The sequence below is a fragment of the Sarcophilus harrisii genome, chromosome 2 (assembly GCF_902635505.1).
Source record: "Sarcophilus harrisii chromosome 2, mSarHar1.11, whole genome shotgun sequence".
Lineage (NCBI taxonomy): Eukaryota > Metazoa > Chordata > Mammalia > Dasyuromorphia > Dasyuridae > Sarcophilus > Sarcophilus harrisii.
This window is the reverse complement of record NC_045427.1, coordinates 297,817,277-297,841,719: the sequence shown is the minus strand read 5'-3', so window position 1 is coordinate 297,841,719 and position 24,443 is coordinate 297,817,277. Positions and strand designations below refer to the sequence as shown.

The window sequence follows — 24,443 nt, the reverse complement described above, 5'->3', positions numbered from 1 at the left end:
TCAAAGACGACTAAGGAGAGGTTAGAGGAAAATATTAGAAAAAAGGAGGGACTGAGAAGAGACAAGGGGTCAAAAATTTCAAATACAACAGAAAGATCAATAAAATTAAGAATTGAGAAAAGATTTGGTTTGCTAATTAAGAGATTTTAGGCAATATTGGAATGTTACCAAGCAGTAAAAAATTATTACAGGAGCAAATATTCCCATGATTTGTACAAACATATACAGGCAGAAACAAGAAAACAATTTATACTAACTTTGTTGTTACAAAGAAGTATGTAGAGCTTTTACAAAGAAAACAGTCATGTTAAATGAATGACAAGGCAATCAAAGAAAAAAGCAAAAGTCCTAAATGTATTAAAATATTAATATTTTATATTTATATATATTATTTATATTTTTATTAAAATATTTATATTATAGCAGCTCCTTATGAGAATAAAGAAATGGAAACTTGGGAAATGACAGAATAAAATGTGGTACATAGATATAATGGAATACTATTGTGCTGCAAGAAATGACAAAAGGAACAGTTTCATTTCTCATTTTAAAATGATGAAATCCACACCTGTCACTTAAGGCAATAGTCTCAGAGACTTTAATTTTTAACACATTTATAGCAGAAAGTAGTTTACTCATTAGCTAACTCTTCACTTTCCATCTGCAGCTCTAGGTTGTAAGAGGGCAAGCATAGTCAGGCACTGTTGGCTCTACCAACCAACATCAGTCCAGTTATTCTGCAAAAAAAAAAAAAATTGGAACTCTACTTTAATGAAATTTTGAGCTATCTTAGTTTTGACTTAGCAAGGTCAAATGAAGAAGGAAAGGACTCAAATGCACAAGAATATTTACAGTAGTGGTTTTTTTTTGTTATTGTTTTTGTTTTTGTTTTTTGTCATGGCAAAGAATTAAAAATAAAATAGGTACCTATTAACTGAAGAATGTCTGGGGAAAAATGACAGAATATGAACATAATGGAATGTTTTTAATCCCTAAGGAATTATGAAAAGGATGACTCTGAAGAAGATTTTTATAAACTAATCACTGTTATAATGAATTATAATTTCAGATAACACATATTCAGGTGAAGAAAATAACCAATTATGTCTTGGCTTAAATCAAATCAAATAGAGTTGTTAAAAACATACATTTCAAATGAGGCCAATATATGTTTTTATTTTCCTTAATTGTACTTATATGTTATTAGGGCAGGTTTTTATTCAATTGGAAAAGTTATTGGGAGGAATAATGTTTAGTGATTTTTAAAAGGTTACAAAGTAACATAAAAAAGCAGGTTAAAATGATGCACAAGGAGAGAAAAATGAAGTTCAAAAGAAGTTATAAAAAAAAATCACATTACATTTAATATACATTTTGAGGACTGCTTTTCTGATTGTATATTATCAGCAGATATTCTTTAGATACTAAAATATACAGAACAATACTACATAGTTTCTGCAGTTTCATTGAATTGTTTATATTAATTACTAAGTCCACACTCTTAATGTATAATTCCTAAATTTTCTAATGACACTGACTAGATCCTGATTTACCATCATAAAACTCTGAATTCCTAAAAACAAATGTCCATGATTCTGCCATTTATTCTACACTTCTTTATCAGCTTGTTGGTAGTGTTCATTTGGAGTCTTTCATGTAGGTCTTTTTTAATTCTGCCCTTTTATCTTAGCTTTTTCACATGTTCTAATTGGAGATAAACCACTTTTGGGTAATAATTAATATTCAACAAGTCTAGTGGCATATATCTATTGTCAAACTTTTCTATTGCTCAGTGAAATAAAATTTGGGGACAGCTAGATGGCACAGTGGATGGAGAGAGCACAAGTCCTGGAATCAAATCCATACTCAGACATTTTATACTTCCTAGCTTCGTGATCCTGGACAAGTTACTTAACCCCAATTCACACACACACACACACACACACACACGCACGCACAATTAATTTAAAAAACAAATAAGTAAAATCTGTTCCAAAAGTATTTTTGCAAGTTTTTAACCTATTCATCATCACTCTGAAAACATCTATTAGCCCTATTATTCCTTTTTGATAAGGAAATATTCATCCTTCGATTAGCATGATAGGTCCTGCATTTCATTAGTAATGCAAAGGCTTTTGCTATGATGCTTTTCAAATTTCTTATGGTCCATTATAGTTCCTAATGTGTATGTTTAAGACAAGTCTATGTGGTTGTTAATTACTTTAAGGGTGAACTTTAATTTTCTATTAAATTGAATTTTTCAATGAGCTTTAATTTCAGGGTACCAAGAAGGTACCAATATCCAATGTCACAGTTTTGTATACCTTGCACATAAGAGATCAATGTATAAGTATTCCTTTATCTGCTGCTTCAAGCTCAACTTAAAGCTTTCAGTCTCTCTTTTTCCTTGCCATACTTTAAGAATTTCAGGCTTGTCAAATCCAAATGATATTTAATATTGCAATTATTGATAATACTAGCAATTGACATTTATGTAGCACTTTAAGATTCATAAAGTACATTATCTACATTATATTATTTGAATCTCATAACTATCCAATGAGGTTAATACAGCTATTATTATCCCCATTTTACATGTAAGGAAACATAAGGCAAGGAAGAAAAATTGATATGCCCGTAGTCAACAGACTGTTAAGTATGGAAGGCAAGATTCAAATCTAGTACTCATTAAACTAGTTGTTGTTTCTACTTAAAAAAAAAAAAAAAAAAACTAAATAAGAAAACGGATTTGAAAGTAGATCTGAACAGTATATAGTTGGCTAAATATATTTCAACTATAAAGGAAAACACAAGAAAAAACTTTTCTTGGGAACATGTGTAAAATTTGGCAATATCACGTATCGTATATAGTATGCGTGGGATTTCTGATTAAATTCCAACTATTTTATTCATTTTACCTTTAAGATTTAAAAGTCCATCTGGACCAAAATGCTTTGAAGCATATATTTAAGTATTTATCCACTCAGAGGAAGTCTACAGGAACAAATAATATTTTGCATTTACATTTTTAATGTAAATATTTCAAATCCCACTACCAATATTATATTAAGCTATAAAATTGTGAGTGTCAAGCAAAAATACATATTAGGATTCATTACTACTTCATGAATATATATTTTGAGAAATTATACTTACTATATTTAGATGAGACCACAAAGTGAAGGGTTATTTGAAGTAAATCATAAATAAAGAACTTAAAGAACTAGAAAAAAATCCTCATTTGGCTTACATGTCAATTCCCTATCCAATGATATCAATTCAAATTTAAAAATCCCCAGCGGTTTTTTTTCCTTAAGAACAAAAGGAAAAGACTTAGCAAATTTCCCCTATATCTAAGGTTGCCTCTGTCCAACTTTAGAATCCCACTGTTTATAGAGAATCTAGAAGTGAAAGAGACAGTTGATGCTGTGAAGATCAAACAAAATAATATGTGAGGAAGCTTTGATATACTGGAAAGAACACTGTACTTCTATATGATTACTGCACACTAGATTGTACAGATTATATTTTGAAATCAAAACTGTATGATTTCAGTCAAATCACCTCAACTTCTTGAGCTTCAGTTTCCTCATCTGTAAATTGGGCACAATACTTATAGTCTATATCTCACAATGACAAATTGTCCTCAAGCTTAATATTCCAACGACCCTGATCCTAAATTTTTAACAACTTCTACCCATCTCTTCTTGGAAAATCAGTGTAGTAATACAGAAAGACCATTTAGTAGAAGTAAAATCAGTACAACCCAGCTCGCCCCAAACAACTCCAGTAACATTCCCAAAAGGACAGTACACCGAGTTGCAATTGGTAAAACTAAGGAGAAACTACAATTTATCATCTATTGTTCCTATAACCCAGAGAGGGAGATAACTAGGGTAAGGAAGCAATATTGTCACTCTGAACCTGTAGAACATTCAGGTCTCTGATGGGCTAGAGCCAATTACTGTCTATAGGAGCTTCATTTAGGATCAAATCTGCAGCTGTGGAGACCTGAGACACAGGAGAGCAGCAATCAGTTCAAGCCCACCTTTCATCTGACCACATAGTCTGATAAATGTTTGCAATTTCCTGGCCCAAGTCATCCTTAAAGAGCATAGTAATACCCAGACAAGAATATGGCAGAACACACAATGAGAAAGAGCAGAACTATACAAGATTATGACAATTCCACCAAAAGTGTGCCAAGCCAAGTCTCAATTTGGGAAGTAAGACTTGGGCAATGTTAACAAAAAGCTAAAGAGCTATTATGACTTCAAGGATACTCAACACACAAATCCAAGTGAAGAAGATAACTCTAAAAAGAAAAAAATCTTTACAAGCAAAGCTATAAAGAGAATACAGCTTAGCCACAAGACCAAACAGAATTTCTAGGAAAAAAAAAAAACACATAAAGAAATTTGTTTGGGGTGGGGAAAGGGTAATTAAAGAGTTAAAATTATTTTCTAAATGACAATGCCAGAGAAAATAATTGAAAAAGAAATGAGATATAGAAGGCAGAATTTGAAAGAAAATTAGTAGTTTAGTCACAAAAGGTACAAAAATCTTACAAGAAACAGAATCCCTGAAAATTAGAATAGACTAAATCAGTGACTCCATGAGACAATAAGAAATATTGAACAAAGTCAAAAGACTGAAAAAATAGCAGAAAATGTAAAATATATCAAAAACAACTAACCTGAAAAACAAATCAAAGAAAGATCATTAAAGAATCATTGAAATACCCAAAAATCTTGACAAAAAAAAAAAAAAAAAAAGAGCCTGGGTTTCATATTTCAAATAATCATGAAAGAAAACTACCAAGATTTATTACAAGGAGATAAAACAAAAAGAGAAAAAAACCAGTTGATCATGTCCTGAAAGAATCCCCAAGATTAAGAACTCCTAGGAATTTATCTAAAATCCAGATATTTCCAGGTCAAAGAAAACGTAAGTAACCATAAAGAAAGATTTCAAGTTCAAACCCCTACTAGGAGACAAAAATGGGGAAGAAAGTTGAGGGAATTATATAATTAAGGTGTCAAGCAGAAGTCTACACAAACAAAGAAGGGGATAGAATGAGGGAATATCACTTCCCTTTGAACAGACAAAGGAGAGTAAGCATTAATAGATAATTATAACTTTTTTGCAAGGACAAGCTTAAACTAAACTACTTCTAAGTATAGCAACTTCTTTCTGCTTAGGAAATCCTAAAATGCTAGGTTACATTATTAAAATGTTTCAACTTAAGACAAAGTAGAGGAGTCAAAACAGTCTATTGGCTTTGTTGTGTCATTCAGTCCACTTTCTCAACCTTCAGCCTTGAAATTCTCATTCACAATATTTCTCTGATTTGTCAATTTAAATTGCTAATCAAAATTTCTAATATTTTATTAAAAACCTTAAAATACCACAATTCATTAGAAACTTGTACTTTCAAAAACCATTCCATGGATTTTTATTACATATTTTCCTACCAAAGAGAAAAAAATCAGTTTGTTTTTTTTTTTTTAATATGATGATGCATGGTGCATTTTACATTTATTTAGTCTCTTATATTGGCAGATACTATATTGTGAACTACTAAAAAACACAAAAGAATCTGTATTTTTTTCTCCTTTTCCCTAGATTCTGAGGGAATTCAGAGAAAATTACTTCAAAATTTTAATAATTATGGGTGACTTTTCCCATCTATTTTATCACTATGCTACTATGCTGGCAATAAGTTTCTTATTTTTGCCATTTCTGTCTCCAGCTCATCTAAAACATTAGAACTGAGCCAGAGTTAAGTGACTTACCCAGGACCCACACAGGTAATTAATTTTTGAGGTCACTTTTGAACTCAGCTCCTCTTGACTCTGCCATCTCACTGCCCTATGTCATTCCAAATATTCATAAAGTTATTTTTCCCATCTGATTTCAAATGCTTCCTATCAGGAATGAAGATTAATAAATCTTCAAAATGCAAAGAAATTACTTTTGTATTAAGATACAATTAGGAATCTTAAATCTATTTTGTCTTAACATAGAATTCTACGACTCAATATCTAACACTAAACAATGCCAATCATATTTCCTTTAAATTTGTGTACCTGGCAAAAAAAAATCATTTGCCAAATGAGATTGGATGATAACATGAGAAGCATACCTCATACCTTCAGACCTCATACACAATGTGGAAACAGGGGCATTCATGGTTGCAGTATATTCATCACTCACCTTTCATTTCTTCACCCATCTCAAATCCAGTCATCATTTATATGACATTTTATCAGTAACATACCAAGAAGAAAAACAAAAAGAACTTTGTAACAATTCTCCATTGATGCTCCACTGAATCCACAATTTTCTTTTCTTTTTTCTCAATATGATTTTAATATTGTTTCACATAAAGACAAGATACCTGCCATCATTGACTGCCCACTGTCTAATCACCTAGATGTTGGCTAATCTCCCCACAGGCCTATCATTAAATACTTCCACAATCCTTTGGAAAATGGAGTTAAGGAATTCAGTCTCCATTTCTATTCTATCTCCTCATCAGTGATCTTTAAGTTATACAAACAACAATAGCACCAAATATTTAAGACTTCTACCTTTACTCCCTTGAAAATATATTGAACCTTGTGGGCTCCATCAGTAGCAGATGAAAAATATAATATGTACTGTGATTAATATCTGTACAAATGTATAAATGTTTTATAAGTTATCATTTTATATTTTATATTTAAAAAGCAGTATTTACTCTCCTAATATGACCTTTCTGGAGCAGTCTGGGTCTTTTTCCTTGGAAGTCATAAAAATACATCACCCTAAGTTAATCCTTCCTAGCTTCCACTGCATTGTAAAATCCAAAAGCACCTTTAGAAAATGAATAGGTCACTAATTATATTAAAGTGACAAAATATGAAATTAAACATTTCTTATCAATAGTGATCTTCTATTATACAGTCAGAGATGGGATTCCAAATCAAAGATTAAGTGTGTGGTCAGATTAATAATTACCATGCAAATATTCCGTCCCATTAGTTTCTCAAATGTAGGGATAGAACCAATCTTTTTATGTCTTTCTCTTATAATTTTATGCAAACTCCAAAAAGCAAAGAAAATAAGTAGGAGGAAATTTCTCTAATTTTCTTTTGCAAAAAGAACAATTGTGTCCTTAGCATTATTCTCAGAGCTTACCAGACATAATTGGTTTTGAGCAAATAATGAATAAAAACCATCTAACCCATATGCTGTATTTAATTATTCAACAAATCTTTCAGATATAACTGTTAACTGTGCATTTTATGAAGTAGATGTATTTTATGAAGATTTTACAAGAAAATGAATTTTAGGAAACCAAATCAAATTTTCCCAGTGACTTATAAATGTAATTTCATGAAATTTTACTGTTACTTCTGACCAATCTTCAGTTGGCATGTTTCCTAATACTTAAAAATAAAGTTTCTCTGCCTCTTAGTCTTTCTAAGTAGTTAAAATCAAGTATTCATATGGAGTACTTACTATTCAAAAGAATCTTTTATCAAAGGAAAAATCTTGTTACACTTTTTCTATTTCATAAATAGAATTTCACTACAAGCAATGATTTTTATATACACTAAGCAGCAATTTCATTATCTACTTGGTATTCAGAAACTATGCGTTAATTATTAAGAAGTCTAACATTGATTATCCCTATTTTGAATTAGCTTGATGACAAGACCACATGTCAGTCTCCCTCCACTAATACTATCCAAACAGCAGGATTTTTTTTTTTAAACATTTATATAACTCTTACTATATGACAGTCCCTGTAGTAAGCACTTTGCAATTTTTATCTCATTTGATCTTTACAACAACCCTGAGAGGTAGGAATTATTATTATCATCCCCATTTTAAGATGGGGAAACAGAGGCAAAAGTTAAATGATTTGCCCAAAGACACACAGATAGTTAAGTGTCTGAGGCTACATCTGAAGTACTGCAACACAAACATATAATATACAACAATTTAAACATAATTATTAACAACCATATTCTGATGAGGACCAAATAATCAAAGAGGAACAAAGCATAGAATGAAACATTTTTCACCTACTTCCTGCAACTTTAAGTTCATGAGTCCCAGCTGTTCCTGACGCCTTTCCACCAACTGTCTTTCATTCTGCATCACTCTCTCTATTTCTTTAAGCCGTTTCTCTACCCGTTCTGAAACCTAGACACAGAAATGGTGAGATACAAAGTTATTAATGTGTTCTATGTATTCTATAAATTACCCCCAAAACATAATATTAAATGGAAATATTTAGGGTTAGGTAAACTAGCTTCTAAGTGACTCTACCCAGAATAAAATATTAGCTAAAAGTTATCAAAATAAGTGATTAACTGTCATCTCTAAATCTGGATTGAAAGAACAGAAAAGATTCAAAAATTAAATTATAGCAATGAGTCAACAATTCAATGTAATGTACTAGGAAAGAGCACCCTCTAGTGAATTTTTAAAAATAACTGAATCTGTTGTGAAGATGAATGGTGAATTATCACATGGTAATAATAACTGTTATTGTTATATAATTATAAATTGGAAAATTTATACATAATTCTCACAATTAGTTGATTAACATAAAAACTATGTAAGCTATATCATAATTATACTTAATATTATTTATTATCACTAATTATTATAGTATTTATATAGAGCCTATCTTGTGCCAGTCATTGTGCTAAACTTTACAAATATTTCTTTATTCAATCCTCACAACAACCCAGGGTTGGTAGGTGCTATTATTATCTCCATTTACAGTTGTGGAAACTGAGGCAAATAAAGATTAAATGAATTGACACATCAAAGGCTGTATTTGAACTTGGCCCAGCACTCTATCCACTCTGCCACTTTGCTGCCCACGATTATTTTCATTATCCTACAGGATAAAAAAGGTCAAGATACATATCTATATAAGTATTAGCAATATAACATTATAATAAACCATACCCATGTCAATTTCTTCTTTATTGATTTGCTAAAAAATAAAATATAAGAGTAAAAGCAGTATATATTAAAAAAGGGTTTAATTTTGCTATTGTTCCATCATTATAGTCATGTTGAACCTTTAATGTCCCTATTGGGGTTTTTTGACCAAGGAAATTGAAATGGTTGTCCATTTCCTTCTCCAGATCATTTTGTAGTTGAGGGAACTGAGGCAGACTGAGGTTAAGTGATTTGACCAAGAATTTTACACAGCCAGTTAGTGAATGAGGGAATATTTCAATTCAGATTTGGGTTTATATATAATTTAAAACTCAATTATCTGGGCTGTAGACCCAGAATTCTATCCATTGGGCTACCTACCTTCCTATATAATTATACCCCTCTGAAATTAATATAAAAGTTCCTTCTTCTCTACTTCAAGTCTTTCCTCAGTAGAGGAGATTGTGATCAGACTACTCTCATTTCATTGGCATCATTATTCAGTTCCTTAAAATAAAAACAAAACAAAACAAAATATTCATGCTATTTGAAAAATCAGAATCTGAAGAAACGAGAGTGTTTTGATAATTTATTGAAAAACATTGATAGTATACTGCTTACCAAAATTTAAAAGAAATCTACTAGTACTATAACACAAGTCATTTCTATTTTATTCTGATGCAGAATATGAAAACTTATCACTAAAAAAAAATTAACCAAGTCTGAGGTTCTAAAAATTCATTTTCACAAAGGTATATAGGATCACAAGTTCATACCACAAAAACTATGAATAAAGAAAACAAGTTCCCTTAGTTTTTAATTTTCCCATGGTCTTTAATTTTCAAGAGTGTTCATATAAAGAAGCTATTACTGATTCTTCTTGGCCGCAATGAGGAAAAAAATGGTACCACCCATGCCAATTAGAGACATGTTAATTCTAAATCCTAATTAAAAATAGTTTTTTATTCATATCACATATTGCTGCCAAAACAATCTCCTTAAAACTACATTCAGCTCCTGTCACACCACAATCACGAAACTTCAATGGGCACTCAATGACTAATGAATTAAGCATAAAATGCTTTAACATTCTAAGTCCTTCACTACGTGGCCCCAACAAACTCTATCAGACTTACTACCCATTAATTTCTATACTCAAGTTTACACTAGAATTGAAATGAACTATTTGTTATTGATAAATTAATCACTATACTGTTTTTATATTTTATCATATATCATACAGTAAATAAAGAGATGGTCTCAAAGAAAACCAGAGTTCATATATCCTGCCTCTGATGTAATCTGGCAATCCTAGGCAAGTGTTTCCTTTCTTAGTGCCACCAAACAATATTCTACAATTCTAACTGAAGAGAAGGTTCTGACTCAAATTGCTAGGAGAATATTACCTGGAAGTTCTCCAAAAAAATAAAATCAGAGGTTCCAGTTTCTATCATGATTCTTTTATATGTAGTATCCCAAGAATTCCCCTTATCACTCACTTCTCACTCAGCTACTTTCCTGGATTTCATAGTTTCCAAAAACTCACATTCCCCTACAACCTTCTGCCCCTGGGGCTCTTCCCTCCATCTGGTTGAAAAGGTTAGGAGGCAGATATCCTACACCATATAAGGAAGGCACCAAGAGAGTTCATCTTATTTCTTACTAAGCTACTTCACCAGAATTCATGATCTCCAGAAAACTCCTCATTTTATAAGATAAAACCAACTCTGAAAACTTCCACTTCCTCAGTTCATTTCCCACCCTGGCTGCAATATGTTCATTGCATTTTCCCCCCTAAGGAAGAAGGCTGTTAAGTAAACCAAATCAGAACCAATTTAAGTAACCACAAATTAGAATTAATGTGTATTCACACAGGACTGTCATGTAATTCTCAAACAAGACACTCATACCAAGTATATGGAGATTTTGTCTTCTAAGGATTTTGCTTTATATGGATGTTTTTGTTAGTGGTGGTTAACAAGGTTTTTAAAGTTTTTGATTCAATTCTAAATTATCCCTCTAGAAATACCCACATCTCTAAAAATGTGCGTAGCATTTTTAGAACAAAATGAGAACTCAACAAACCGGATATGATTAAACTAACAGTGGGACATGAATATAATGTAAATATTGTTAGGCCATAAGAGGTAACTAATATGAAGGATTAAGAGAAATTTGGAAAAATGTGTATGATCTCATGAAGAGCAATATTCCTCAAACACTGATCTGAACATGTCACCCCCGTTCAACAAACTCGAGAATCAAATATAAAATCTTTCAAACTTTGTCCCATCTTTCCCTCCTTATTTGCACTTAGCGTATTTTGTGAAGTCTCAGCTAAAATTCCATCTGCTGCAAGAAGCTTTTCCTAATTCCCATTACTGCTACCATAATCGTTCTAAGATTTTCTATACTTTTTATTTTTATATCTTGTGTGTAAATAGTTGTTTACATGTCTCCCCCATTCAATCATGAGTTCCTTAAGGACAGTCAATGGTGCTCATATTTCCTCCCATCGCCAGCACCTAGTGAGATGGCTGGCACATAATAGGCAATTAGTAAATACTTGCCGTGTTGAGAATAAGATGAACACAAACAAGAGAGTGATTCATAACACTACAATAATACAAAAGAAAATAAGGACTTAAGAACTCTCATTAATGTATCATGACTTTGAAAAAGTGATGATGAAAGTTGCCTTCTGCCTCTTCAGAAAGAGGTAAAGAGTCTAAAGATACCAACAAGAGATACATTTTCACATATGGCCAATGTGTTGATGTGTTTTGCTTAATTATATTTGTTTGTTACAATGAAGAGATAGAAATGTTTAAAAAAAAAAAAGGAAGGAAAGATGGAAGAGTGAAAGGGAGGGAAGGAGAGAAGGAGGGAGGGAAAGAGAGGAAGGAAGAAAGGAAAGAAAGAAGGAAGGGAAGGATGGAGGGAGGAAAGGAGGAAGGAATAATAATTCTTTAAGTTTAAATAAGATACTTGGGCTAATAGTATTTTAAATATCGAATGAGTGTTCTAAAACAAGTAGTCAAAAATGAAGGATGCCTAACTCAGACACTCTATGACATTTCAAACATTACAGGGGTTGGCAAACTATAGTCCATAGGCCATATCCAGGAAATGACTCTATAAAAACCTATGGACTAAAAAGAATTTTTTATATTTGAAAATATAAAGAAACTTTATAAAAACCATTCTTAGCCAGCTACATAAAAACAGGCAGCAGACGGCATTTAGGTATAGTGTACTAATCCTGCTCCAGAATACTAACTTAATGCCTAAAAAGTAAGAAGTCTTTCACAAATTTCCCTTTCTAGCTATTCATTCTGTGAATTTCTGAACAATTCTCAGGTAAGAAATGTTTAAAATGAAAACATAGTGTCACATTTTAGTAAATCTTCCTATTAAGAACCTATCAGTTAGGGATATTAATTGGGAATAAAAGCTATAAATCTTTTCATATGTTTTACAAATACCAAAATAAAGCAGCTAAAGACATAAAAAGAGCAAGAGCTTCAAAGTTAGTGTTTAATGACATGCAGTTAAATGAAAACAAAGCAGGCAGCTACTTTTATAGGATTTATCTTCAAAAGCAGCATTTTGTTTATTGTACTGTGCTCTAGCTTTTCAGCATGTTTATTCCCGAGTTCTTAAACAAAGCCTGCTGATATGACTATTTAAAAAATATTTGTTATACATCCTGATGCTCTAATCTTCCCAACAACATCATCATTCAATATAGAATTGACAGAATTTTTAAGGGCCTGCTAATGACTGACCCTTCTAGAAACAGAAGAGTTGATTTTTGTGTTTTTAATTTAAGGAGTAACCTCTCTTAAAGAAAACTCAAATAACAATGATTTTTGTTTTCATCCAACTTAATGTGCACTCTTATTCCCCTCTATTGGGTAAAATCTAGGCAACTAATGAATTGAAATTTCCCCTGCAGTATCATAACTACAAAATATTGATTTTTAATTATCACAAATAATTAAGTGTTCATTTAAAAATTATTGTGATTTGGACTGTGCCATATACCCTAAGAATTTACTTCTAACAAGCAGCTTAAAGGACAACTAATGGTATATTTACATAATGCTAAAAGAGATCCCAAGATGAAAATTTCCAGGAATATAATAGCCAAATTCCAGAATTCCCAGATCAAGAAGAAAATACTGCAAACCTCCAGAAAGAAACAATTCAAATATATTAGACTAGAGTCAGGATAACACAAGATGTATCAGCTGCTGTATTAAAGGACCAGACGACTTAGAATATGATATTCTGGAAAACAAATGACCTAGGATTACAACCAAGAATCACCTATTCAGCAAAACTGAGTATAATCCTTCTGGCGAAAAATTAGACATTCAATGAAATAGAGAACTTTCAAACATTTGTGATGAAAAGACCAGAACTGAATAGAAAAACTGACTTTCAAATATAGGACTCAAGATAAGGGGGAGAAGGGGGAGAGATCGAGAAGGGAGGTGGTAATCAGGATGGGGAAATCATAAGGACTTAATAAGGTTAATCTGTTTATATTCCTACCTGGAAAGATGACATTTGTAACCCATAAGAACTTTTTTCATTATTAGGGCAGTTAGAAGGAGTATAAATGGACAGAGGGCACAGTTGTGAGCTGAATATGAAGGGATAATATCTAAAAATAAATAAATTAAGGAGAGAGGAATGAATTGGGAGAAAGGGAAAGGGAGAAGTTAAATGTTCAAATTATCTGCCATAAAAGAGGCAAGAAAAAGCTTTTACAGTAGAGGGGAAGAGGGAGAGGGAGAGGAAAGGGGCAATGAGTAAGCCTTAGCCAATCAGAATTGACTCAAAGAAGGAATAACATACATACTTAATCAGGTATGGAAAAATCAGTCTTACCCTGCAGGAAAGTGGGAGGAGAAGGGTAAATGAGAAGGAGAAAGGGGAAATAGAAAAGAGGACATATTAGGGGAGGGGTGATCAGAAGCAAAACACTTTTGAGGAAAGACAAGGGGAAAGCAGAGAGAATAGAATGAACTGGGGGGAAACAGCTGGCAATAGTAAAAAGAATTTTGCAGTAAGTTTCTCTGATGAAGGCTTCATTTCTCAAACTTCCATAGAACAGTCAAATTTGTAAAAAATAACCATTCCCCAACTGATAAATGTTCAAAAGATGAAGTTTTCAGATAAACTAATCAATCTATTTATAGCCATAGGAAAAAAATACTCTAACTCACTATTGATTGGAGAAATGCAAATTAAAACAATTCTGAGGTACTATCTCATACCTATTAGATTGGCTAATGAGCCAGAAAAAGAAAATGACAAATATTGCAGAGAATGTGGGAAAAATGAAATAATAATGCATTATTGGTGGAATTGTAATCTGATTCAACCATTCTATAGAGCAATTTGGCACTATTTCCAAAGGGCTTTAAGCATATATCCCAAAAGAGATTTAAAAAAAAAAAAGGAAAATATATATATGTATATGTATGTATAGGTAAATGTATATGTGTGTGTATATATATGTATGTATGTATATGTATATATATGTATGTATAGGTAAATGCATGTATGTGTATATAAATGTATGTATGTATATATAGGATATGTATATATATGTATGTATAGGTATATATACATAATTTTCATATTTATACATCACATATATAAATATATATTATTTATAAATATTCAAAAATATTTATAGAGCTCTTTTCTCAGAACAAAGAATTGGAAATTGAGGGGACTCCCAACAACTAGAGAATGGCTAAACAAATTGTTCTACATTATTATGGAATACTGTTGTTCTAAAAGAAAGAATGAGCAAGATGCTCTTAGAAAAACCTAGAAAGTCACCCATGAACTCATTCAAAGTGATATGTATTAGCATACATACATACAAAGTATTAGCAATGTTGTGGGATAATCAGCTGTGAATGACTTTGTTATTCTCAGCAATACAATGACCCAATATTATTCTGAAGGACTTATAATGAAAAATGCTATCCAAACGCAGAGAAAGAACTGATTGTGTCTGAATACAGATTGAAGCACACTTTTTTCTTATTCTATTTTTTCTTGAAGAATTTTTGGGGAGAGTGGGAGGAAAATCTATTTTCCTTTCTCAACACGAGTTTTATGAAAATGTTTTTGCATAACTTCACATGTACCTTCTCAATGGGAAAATGGAGAGAGAGGAAGGGAGTGAATTTAGAACTAAAAGTTTTAAAAACAAATGTAAAAAATTCTTTACATGTAACTGGGGAAAAACATTTTAAATATTAAATCAGAAAAAGAAAAAAAATAGTCATGTGAAAGTGCAATCCTCCCACTTCCTAAACAAAAGTTTCTAAATTAATTGTTCTTACTGTATCTTGTCTCTGAGATTCATCAAGTCTCACAGATAATTCTTCCAAAGTCTTTTTAGTTTGAGCATCTGACCTTGAACAGAAAAAAAAAATATATCTTGTTACATGTACAGAAACATAATTATGCTTTTATAATTTAAATGGTACAAATACTTTTCTCTTGTGTATTTTTAGAGTTAAGAAAAAAGAAATAATAAATACTGGAATTTAATTTAGGCTGCTCTAAGTCCTGTTTCTTATATTCATGCTATAACATTCAATTTGGCAGCAAACTCCATTAATAACCAAAGTTTAGGCATTAAATGAGAATTCAAACCTTTATGAATGAAAAATAAAAATCTGAAGCCCATAACATATCCTTTTTACATTTTTGTCCTAGTTATACATGTACATTCATTTTTAACATTTTTTATGAATCATATTGGGAAAGAAAAATCAGAACAAAAGGGAAAAATTATGGGAGAAAAAAAACAGAAAAGAAAAAAATAAAGATAGCATATGTTGATTTACATTCAGTTCCAATAATTCTCTCTCTCTGGATGAAGATGACATTTTTCATCCAAAACTTATTGGGATAGCCTTCAATTGCAATCAATGAACTGCTGAAAAGAACCATGTCTTTTATAGTTGATCATTGCACAATCTTGCTATTAACTGTGTACAATGTATTCCTGGTTCTACTTGGTTCATTCAGCATCACTTTGTGTAAATCTTTATAGGACTTTATAAAATCAGCTTCTTTATCATTTTTTATAGAACAATAATATTCCATTACTTTCATATACCATAATTTCTTCAATCATTCTCCAATTGATGAGCATCTACTTATTTTCTAATTCTTTGCCATCACAAAAAGAACTGCTATACACATTTTTGTACATGTGGGTCCTTTTACCTCTTTTATGATTTCCTTGAGGAACAGACCTGTAGTGGGCCAGAATTCTGGAGAAATTCTTACAACAAGGTGTTAACTCAGTGGAATTGATAAGAAAATGGTTATCTAGTTTAGCATGGTGTATTCTACCATGTATAGTATTCTACAAGATTCACACCTCCAATGATGTAATTATAATAGAGTATATAACAGCAGCCAACAAGGACTGGACTAGAAACAGTCATTCTATCTCCCACTTTTGTGGTGGCTGGCCTGTCCTTCTGCTTCCCCCACTGCCAGCAAGGCCTGTCTGAAGAAGAAAGCTAGCCCAGGCCCCAGACCCCAGGCAAGGAGATAGACTGTGAAGGAGACAATAAAGACTTTTGGACTTTAACACCTGGCTACTTTCATGGTGATCACTCAGCTGAAAAGAAGGCTGGCACAAAGACCTCCAGAAAACCAACCAGAACATTACACAGACCTAGTAGTGGCACTCCTGGATCAAAAGGTATGCACAGTTTTACAGCACCTTAGGCAGAGTTCCAGATTGCTCTCCAGAATGCTTTAATCATTTCACAGCTCTACCAACAATGCATTAGTGTCCCAGTTTCCCAGTCCTCTCCAACATTTATTATTATCTTTTCCTGATATCTTAAGTCAGTCTGAGAGATGTGAGGTAATATCTCAGTTGTTTTAATTTGCATTTCTCTAATCAATAGTGATTTAGAGCATTTTTTTCACTGACTATAAGATGGCTTTAATTTTTTTCATCTGAACATTATCTGTTCATATCCTTTGAACATTTTTCAACTTATAATTTTGACACAGTTCTTTCTGTATTTTAGAAATGAGACCTTTATCAGAAATATTGGCTGTAAAAAAATTTTCCCAGCTTTGTGCCTCCCTTTTAACGTTGCTGGTATTGGATTTGTTTGCAAAAAACTTTTTAATTTAATGTAATCAAAGTTGTCCATTTTGCATTTCATAATGTTCTTTAGCTCTTCTGTGGTCATAAATTTTTCCCTTCTCCAAAGATCTGATAGGTAGGTAAACTATCTCTTGTTCTCCTGATTATGTATGAGATGTAGGTCTATGGAGAATTTCTCACTTATTATTTTCCAGTTTTCCCAGAAATGTTTTGTGAAATAGTGAGTTCTTATCCCAAAAGCTTATGTTTGGGAGCGTAGCAAATGCATTATTATAATCATTGATAATTTTGTCATGTATATCTAACCTATTCCACTGATCTACCGCTCTATTTCTTAGCCAGTACCAAATGTTTTTGATGACTGCTGCTTTATAATAGAGTTTTAGGTCTGGTACTGCTAGGCTACCATCCTTTGTAGTTTTTTTTTCCATTAATTCTCTTGATCTTTTGCTTTTCCAGATGAATTGTAATTATTTTTTCTAGCTCTAGAAAATAATTTTTCGGCAGTTTGGTATGGCACTGAACAAGTAGACCAATTTTGATGGCATTGTCATTTTTATTATATTAACTTGGCCTATCCTTCAGCAATTGATATTTTTCCAGTTGTTTAGATCTGATTTTATTTGTGTGAAAAGTGTTTTGTAATTGTGTTCAAATAGTTCCTGGGTTTATGTTGGCTGATAGATACCCAAATGTCTTATTTTGTCTACAATTAGTTTAAATGGAATTTTTCTTTCTATTTCTTGTGCTAGGCTTTGTTTAGTAATGTATAGAAATACTAATGAGTGTATTTTATATCTGGTAACTTTGCTAAAGCTATTAATTGTTTCAAGTAGGTTTTGGGATGATTCTTTAGGATTCTCTAAGTATATCATCTGCAAGGAATGACAGTTTCATCTCCTTATTACCTATTCTAATTCCTTTAATTTCTTTTTCTCTTCTTATTGCTAGAGCCAACATTTCCAGTACAATATTGAATAATAGTGGTGATAATGACCATCCTTGTTTTATCTCTGATCTTACTGGGAAGGAATCGAGCTTCTCTTCATTAGAAATAAAACTTATTTATGGTTTTGGATAGATGCTATTTATCACTTTAAAGAAAACTCCCTTAATCCTTATGCTCTCTAATGTTTTTAATAAGAATGGGTACTAGATGTTGGAAAAAGATTTCTCTGCATCTATTGAGATTACTACATTATTTCTGTTAGTTGTGTTATTGATATGGTCTATTATGGCAAAAGTTTTCCTACGTAGAACCAGCCCTGCATTCCTGGTATATATCCTAGTTGGTCATAGTGTACTATACTGGTGATAATTGTTGTAATATATTTTGCTGATATCTTATTTAAAATTTTTGCATCAATATTTATTAGGGAGATTGGTCTGTAATTTTCTTTTTCTGTTTTGGCTCTTCCTTGTTTAGATATCAGTACCATAATTGTGTCATAGAAGGAATCTGGCAGGACTCCTTCTTTTTTCTATTTTTCCAAATAGTTTACATAGTGTTGGAATTAAGTGTTCTTTAAATGCGTGAAACAATTCACTTGTAAATCCATCTGGCCCAGATTTTTTCTTAGCTAGGTTAGTGATGGCTTGTTCAAATCCTTTTTATGGGACTATTTAAGTAATTTATTTCTTCTTCAGTTGTTCTGGTCATTTTATATTTTTGTAGATATTCATCTATTTCAATTAGATTGTCAGATTTGTTGGCATACAATTGGGCAAAATAATTCCTAATTATTGCTTTAATTTCTTCTTCACTGGTGGTAAGTTTACCCTTTTCATTTTTGATGCAGATAATTTGTGTTTTTTTTTTCCTTTTTTCTAATCAAATTAACCAATAGTTTATTTATTTTGTTAGTTTTTTCATAAAACCAACTCTTAGTTTATTAAATAGTTCAATACTTATATTCTCAACAGAACAAATACTTGTGATAGAAACAAAATCCAACTGGAGATTAGATTTCAACTCACCCACAGAAGTCACTCACTATATTTCAAAAGAAATTTGTTCTTAAATTCTAGGTAAGATAGAGTTTCATTGCTCAACAGGTTTTTATATATAATTAAAGATGGATCCTATCACTTCCGTAGCCAAGGGAATCATTTAAACAGGTCACTTACATTATTTCTGGATCTCAAAAGAAAGTGATAGATAAGGTCCTAGAAAGAAAGTTATTAACATGGATGTAGCATCAGAAATATCTACAAGAAAGAAGTGGCACTTAGACTGCACTTTAGTTGAATAGAAACTCAAAAAAGAAAGATAGGAAAGAAAAACTTCCCAGGGAGACCATAAATAAAAAGCAGAGAGGTGAAGAGAGGTGAAACAGCACATATCCTAGTTAGAGAGCAAGATAATTTGGAAGGAAATAACATAAATTTAGATATATCGGGTTATACTAGATTGTGGATGGTTTTGAAATCTAGCACAAAGATAAACAAATAAATATATAATGAGCAAATGGTTATATATTCATTGGTTATTCAAAATATGCAATTTCTTGGGACTTGATATGGTGAAAAATTCAGCACCCTGTAGTCAATCTGCTGATCAATTTCACCAAAGTGAACTAGGCTGACACTCAAGACAATTTATTACCATAGTCTATTATGAATTATTGGGAGAAAATACAACAGATTTCAAAAATCTGTGCAAATATCAATTACATTTTTTAGATTATTTCTCTAAAAACTCATATTTAAAATTTTTTAAATTTCTGGTTTTACCTATTTCTTCTTGAAAGCTCTCTGTTGAGATCATCTCCAAGGCGAGCTTGTTCATTACTGAGATCTCGGAGGGACTGGTGCAATGAGTGAAGCTAAAAACAAACAAACAAACAAAAAACCCAAACTTGATCAGTATAGTTTTACCCATGCAGATTCACTGAAGGCAAGAATAAATTTTATACCATTTAATGATGCTTAAAGACAATAATATACATCTTCAAGAAAGAATATACTATGGTTTTTCTTGTGCAGCATGACAAATATGGAAATGTGTTTAGAAGAATTACATGCTTAACCTATAGCAGATGGCTTTCTGTCAGGGGGAGGGAGAAGAAAAAGAAAAATTTGGAACACAAGGTTTTGCAAAGGTGAATGTTAAAAACTATCTTTGCATGTATGTAGGAAAAAATACTATTAAAAAATTTAAAGAAGAATAAATTAAGCTTCTATATTACAAAAAATAAATGAAATACTAGATAAACAGCTTTTAAAAACAGTCATGTGGGGCAAATGGCAGTGAATACAGCAGTCAAAAAAAAATACTGAACAAAATGAATATGAAAATATTTCATTTAAAGAATGAACTCACAATTAAAATATTTTCATGCTTTACTTGAACCATTACCATATCTTTTCCACAGAAGTTACTTTTAACCTTAATGATTAAGAAATCATCCCTTGATTTCTAAATCCCAAGGCTCAATTGAAGATAAAAAAAGAAAAGTGAAAAGCACAACAGTCCAAAATTCACACAAACAGAAAAGGGACTTTAGAACTTATCTTGTCTTGCCTCCTAACTTTGCAGATACAGAGACACACAAAGACTTATCCAAACCCTCACAGCAAATTAGTGAACCAAGACTAATACTCCAATATTTTGCTTTGTTTTTTTCTACTATACTATAGTATAGGAGAGAGAACCATCTAAATACTTGCCTTTCTTCATGGTAATATAAAAAAGACTTTTTTTTTAACTGCCATCCTTCAACGTTCAGTAGGTTTCACATTTGACGATCTAGTTATTCACAGGACGACCACTGATAATTAAATGTTTTTTTTTTTTTTTGAGATTAACAATAGAGTGTGACAAATTGTAAATGATACAAAGATATAATGTAATTTTTTAAAAATTATTATCCTGTTACCTCAATAGTGTCAGACTCTTTTTGAACCCATTTGGAATTTTCTTGGCAAAGATACTAGAGTAGATTGCCATTTAGTTCTCCACATTTTACAGATAAGGAAACTGAGGCAAACAGGATTAAGTAACCTATTAAGGGTCATGTAGGCTAGGTTTGAACTCAAAAAGACAGATATTCCTGACTCGAGGCCGGTCACTCTATTCACTGCACCACCTAGTTGCCCTGTGCATAAATAGTATTAATAGAGTATTAATCTATACTAGTAGTGATATAATATTAATATAGTATAATGTATGCTATATTATGGTATAATATAACATAGTATAGTAGAAATATAGTTTAATCTATTTATCACTTACTACCTTAAGGATACATATGTAAATTTTTTATGAACAATTTTGTTAAAAGTTTCATGTTAAAGAATTACAGGCTATGTGCTCTGCTCTTCTTGATCTCTCTATTATCCACACTTATTCTCATGAATATCTCCCACAATGATCTTTATATCTTGAGTTTTTTGTAGACGGAATTCTATGAAGAATTGTTACAGCTACATCTGTGGCTGCAAAGACTGTATAATGCACAAGATACAAATCTCTACTGTGTACAAACTGCAGATTTTTAGGAATGAAATTTGTTGTTTTATTTGTTTTATGTGTTAAATAAATATGATCAGAATTATTAAAAAATAAGGCTTGGGGTAAAGCCAGGAGTTAAACTCTGTTTTTCACATTTATGGGGGTCTTGCACCCCTAACACTCACAAATGTCAAGGAATGATTGTATAGTCATGTGTAAAAATGTGTACATATATGTGGGCATGTGTGTGCATGAGCATGTATATGTGTATATATGGATATATGTGCATATGTAAGTACATATATATTATATATTTCATTCTAATATAAATACAGTTGAGTACTTAAAAATATTATTTTATATAGGAACAGTTCCTTTGTAATCTGTTCCACTGTCTACTGGGTCCTCTATCTTTAACATCTAAGAACTAAGAAGCCTGAGATATATATATTTGTAGCCAAAACTCACAAGATTCTAATGATAAAGATCTCAAAAAGACAGATTACAGCTTCTGCCTTGCCATTTTTAATATAATTAATTTAGTTATCAAGGGAAACACTAAAGAATCTCAGGTTTAATGGAAAGATTGAAAGAAGCCTTATTTTAAAAAAAATAAAATAAAATAAAAAAAGGTATTTTCTCACTTTTTGTAAATAGGTAGCCTTTCCGTCTCTCCTTGAATTCCTAGTCTAAAAAGGACTTCACCACCTATTACTGCTTTCACTAATTTACAACTCAGAGGGGGTAAGAGTAAAACAGAAAATAACTCTCTAACAAGAATAAACCAATATTCACATAGAGCTACTTATCTGGCTAAACTTAAAGAGGAATTATTTGAGAAGAAAGCAATAGATCCAGCAGAATTTATCTCCAAGTATCATACAGAAAATATAATACCTACCAAAAAGACAGAAAACCAATACATGGTCCTGAAAACAAAGTGACCTGGGATTAAACATAAGGAAAGTCCAACTTTTAATTATTTGTATTGGGGTGACAAGAAATACTGGGACAGAGATTACTCCCTAGTACACAATACCTGGGCCAAATCATCTGGCTCATCAAGAAACCGGACAGAAGTTGATCTAGACTTGTGTAGTCTAGATCCCTGTGGTTCTCTGGAGTCCCTGAGTGGTGAGGAAGACCGCATATCGTGATGGCTATCTTTACAATTGAAAAGAAAAATAAAGAGGGGGAAAAAAAGCAACATGAACACAAAAGCACCCTGAAATTTAATCAACATAAGAGATACAGATATATTACAGATACACTCACACAAAGATGATCATACACATATTCACACCTAATCAAGTGTTAGTTATATTCCAATTTCAACATTCAACAATAAAAGTCACACTGTACAAAATAATTTGCAATTTTGTTCTGAAAAGATATCAGTCACAGATAGTTGAGAATTAGAATTAAGACATTGGAAAAAAGCTTTTCTTTTAAAATTTGAGAAAATTATACAAATTAAAATCATTTGTATGTTTCCTTGAAATATAACTAATAATTATTCAACAAATATTAAATTTAAAAGCTCAATTAAAGCCTTAGACATTAGTATTGATTGCCTTCCTTTACTAAGAAAATAATAAAAATAACAGTATCAGAGGTTTCTAAAAATAACCAATGAAAGTCATCACCCACAGCAAGGCAGGGGCCTGGCTATAATCACAATTTAAAAACTGATTGACTCCACTGCCTAGACATTGGCTACTAGGATTTGCCTCCACTCTTATTCTAATGCTGAAAAACAGCAATAACTGCATTAGAAAGAGATGACTTCTTATAAGCCACCTCTACTCATAAGACAAATAAAAAAAAGTTTAAACAATTGTAAGTATATCAAACCATATGTGTGTGTGTACCTATAAATATAACTAAGTATATGTCCCCATACAACACACACACACACACACACACACACACAAGCATATTATGGAAAGCTGCTAAAAGCCATCTCTAATAGTCCAATTTTCCCAAATTCTACCACAATGGGAGAAAAGATACCATACCCCCAAAAATCTTCCAGTTCTAACTTTTGCATTATGTTGCATTTGGGTTGTCTTTTTTGTGTGTGGAGGAACAAGGGAGTGACAATTATATTTCTAGTCCTACAAGGTATAATTGTGTAGTCTATGAATTGCAACAATCATATTCATAGTCGTAACAGGCTGTACAATAGAAAAAAACTTTTTTTCTAGCACTCTCAATAATAGCATCATCTGATACTTGATCTGCATCATTTTTATGTTATTACATCTAAAAGTTTTTTGAGTTTTCTTTGACTTAGAACAATATTAAATTTTAACCTGAATTTTTAGAACTTCTTAAATTTTTACCTGTTACATTGGGGCCATCCAGGTCACTTACATACAAACTCGAAAGAGAAGCACTTCTTACTTCAGAGTTTCTGAATAAACGTTGACTTCTTAATTGCCCTATTGATTGCTCCAAAGTCTCTCTTAACTGCATTAAAGAATAAAATTGGTTTTATTCCTTTTTAAATAACTTCCCAATGCAAAAAAGCTAGAATAAACAAGATGAGAGAGTTAATTGGTTCTTTGTTAAGCACTTAATTCTTGGAAAAATTTGGACCACAAATTTTTTTTTAAATAAATGTTATACTATGAGAAATAAGAATAACTAGCAAAATCAATGCAAGTTTGTTGAAAATATATTAGTAAATATTATTAGAAAATGATAATAGTTGTTCCTTTCCAATCTACTCTACTCCTATACTAAAAAAATAAAATAAAATCATATTTTTCTTTACTATATACTTAGGGTTCTCACTATTTCCAATAAAGTAAAAAATTCCCCCAAAAGCACTATTTTTAACTAGATATTAAAAACAATTAA

The 24,443-nt window shown here is 31.6% G+C and overlaps 1 protein-coding gene across 7 annotated transcripts in view; it reads right to left on the bottom strand.

Moving 5' to 3' along the window:
- CEP128 (centrosomal protein 128) overlaps nt 1-24,443 on the bottom strand; it is a 269,958-nt gene that overhangs the window by 199,266 nt on the left and 46,249 nt on the right. For 6 of the 7 annotated variants that reach the window (XR_004231984.1, XR_004231986.1, XR_004231985.1 and 3 more), the window contains exons 5-9: nt 23,924-24,050; nt 22,618-22,742; nt 19,859-19,950; nt 15,324-15,396; nt 8,080-8,196 (exon numbers count right to left, since the gene is read on the bottom strand). Coding sequence is in view for 1 of the 7 variants with exons in the window: in XM_031952430.1 (XP_031808290.1) it covers nt 8,080-8,196; nt 15,324-15,396; nt 19,859-19,950; nt 22,618-22,742; nt 23,924-24,050 (534 nt within the window). In the remaining 6 variants the exon portion in view is untranslated. The remainder of the gene's footprint in view (nt 1-8,079; nt 8,197-15,323; nt 15,397-19,858; nt 19,951-22,617; nt 22,743-23,923; nt 24,051-24,443) is intronic. The other variant, XR_004231989.1, reaches the window with a different exon arrangement.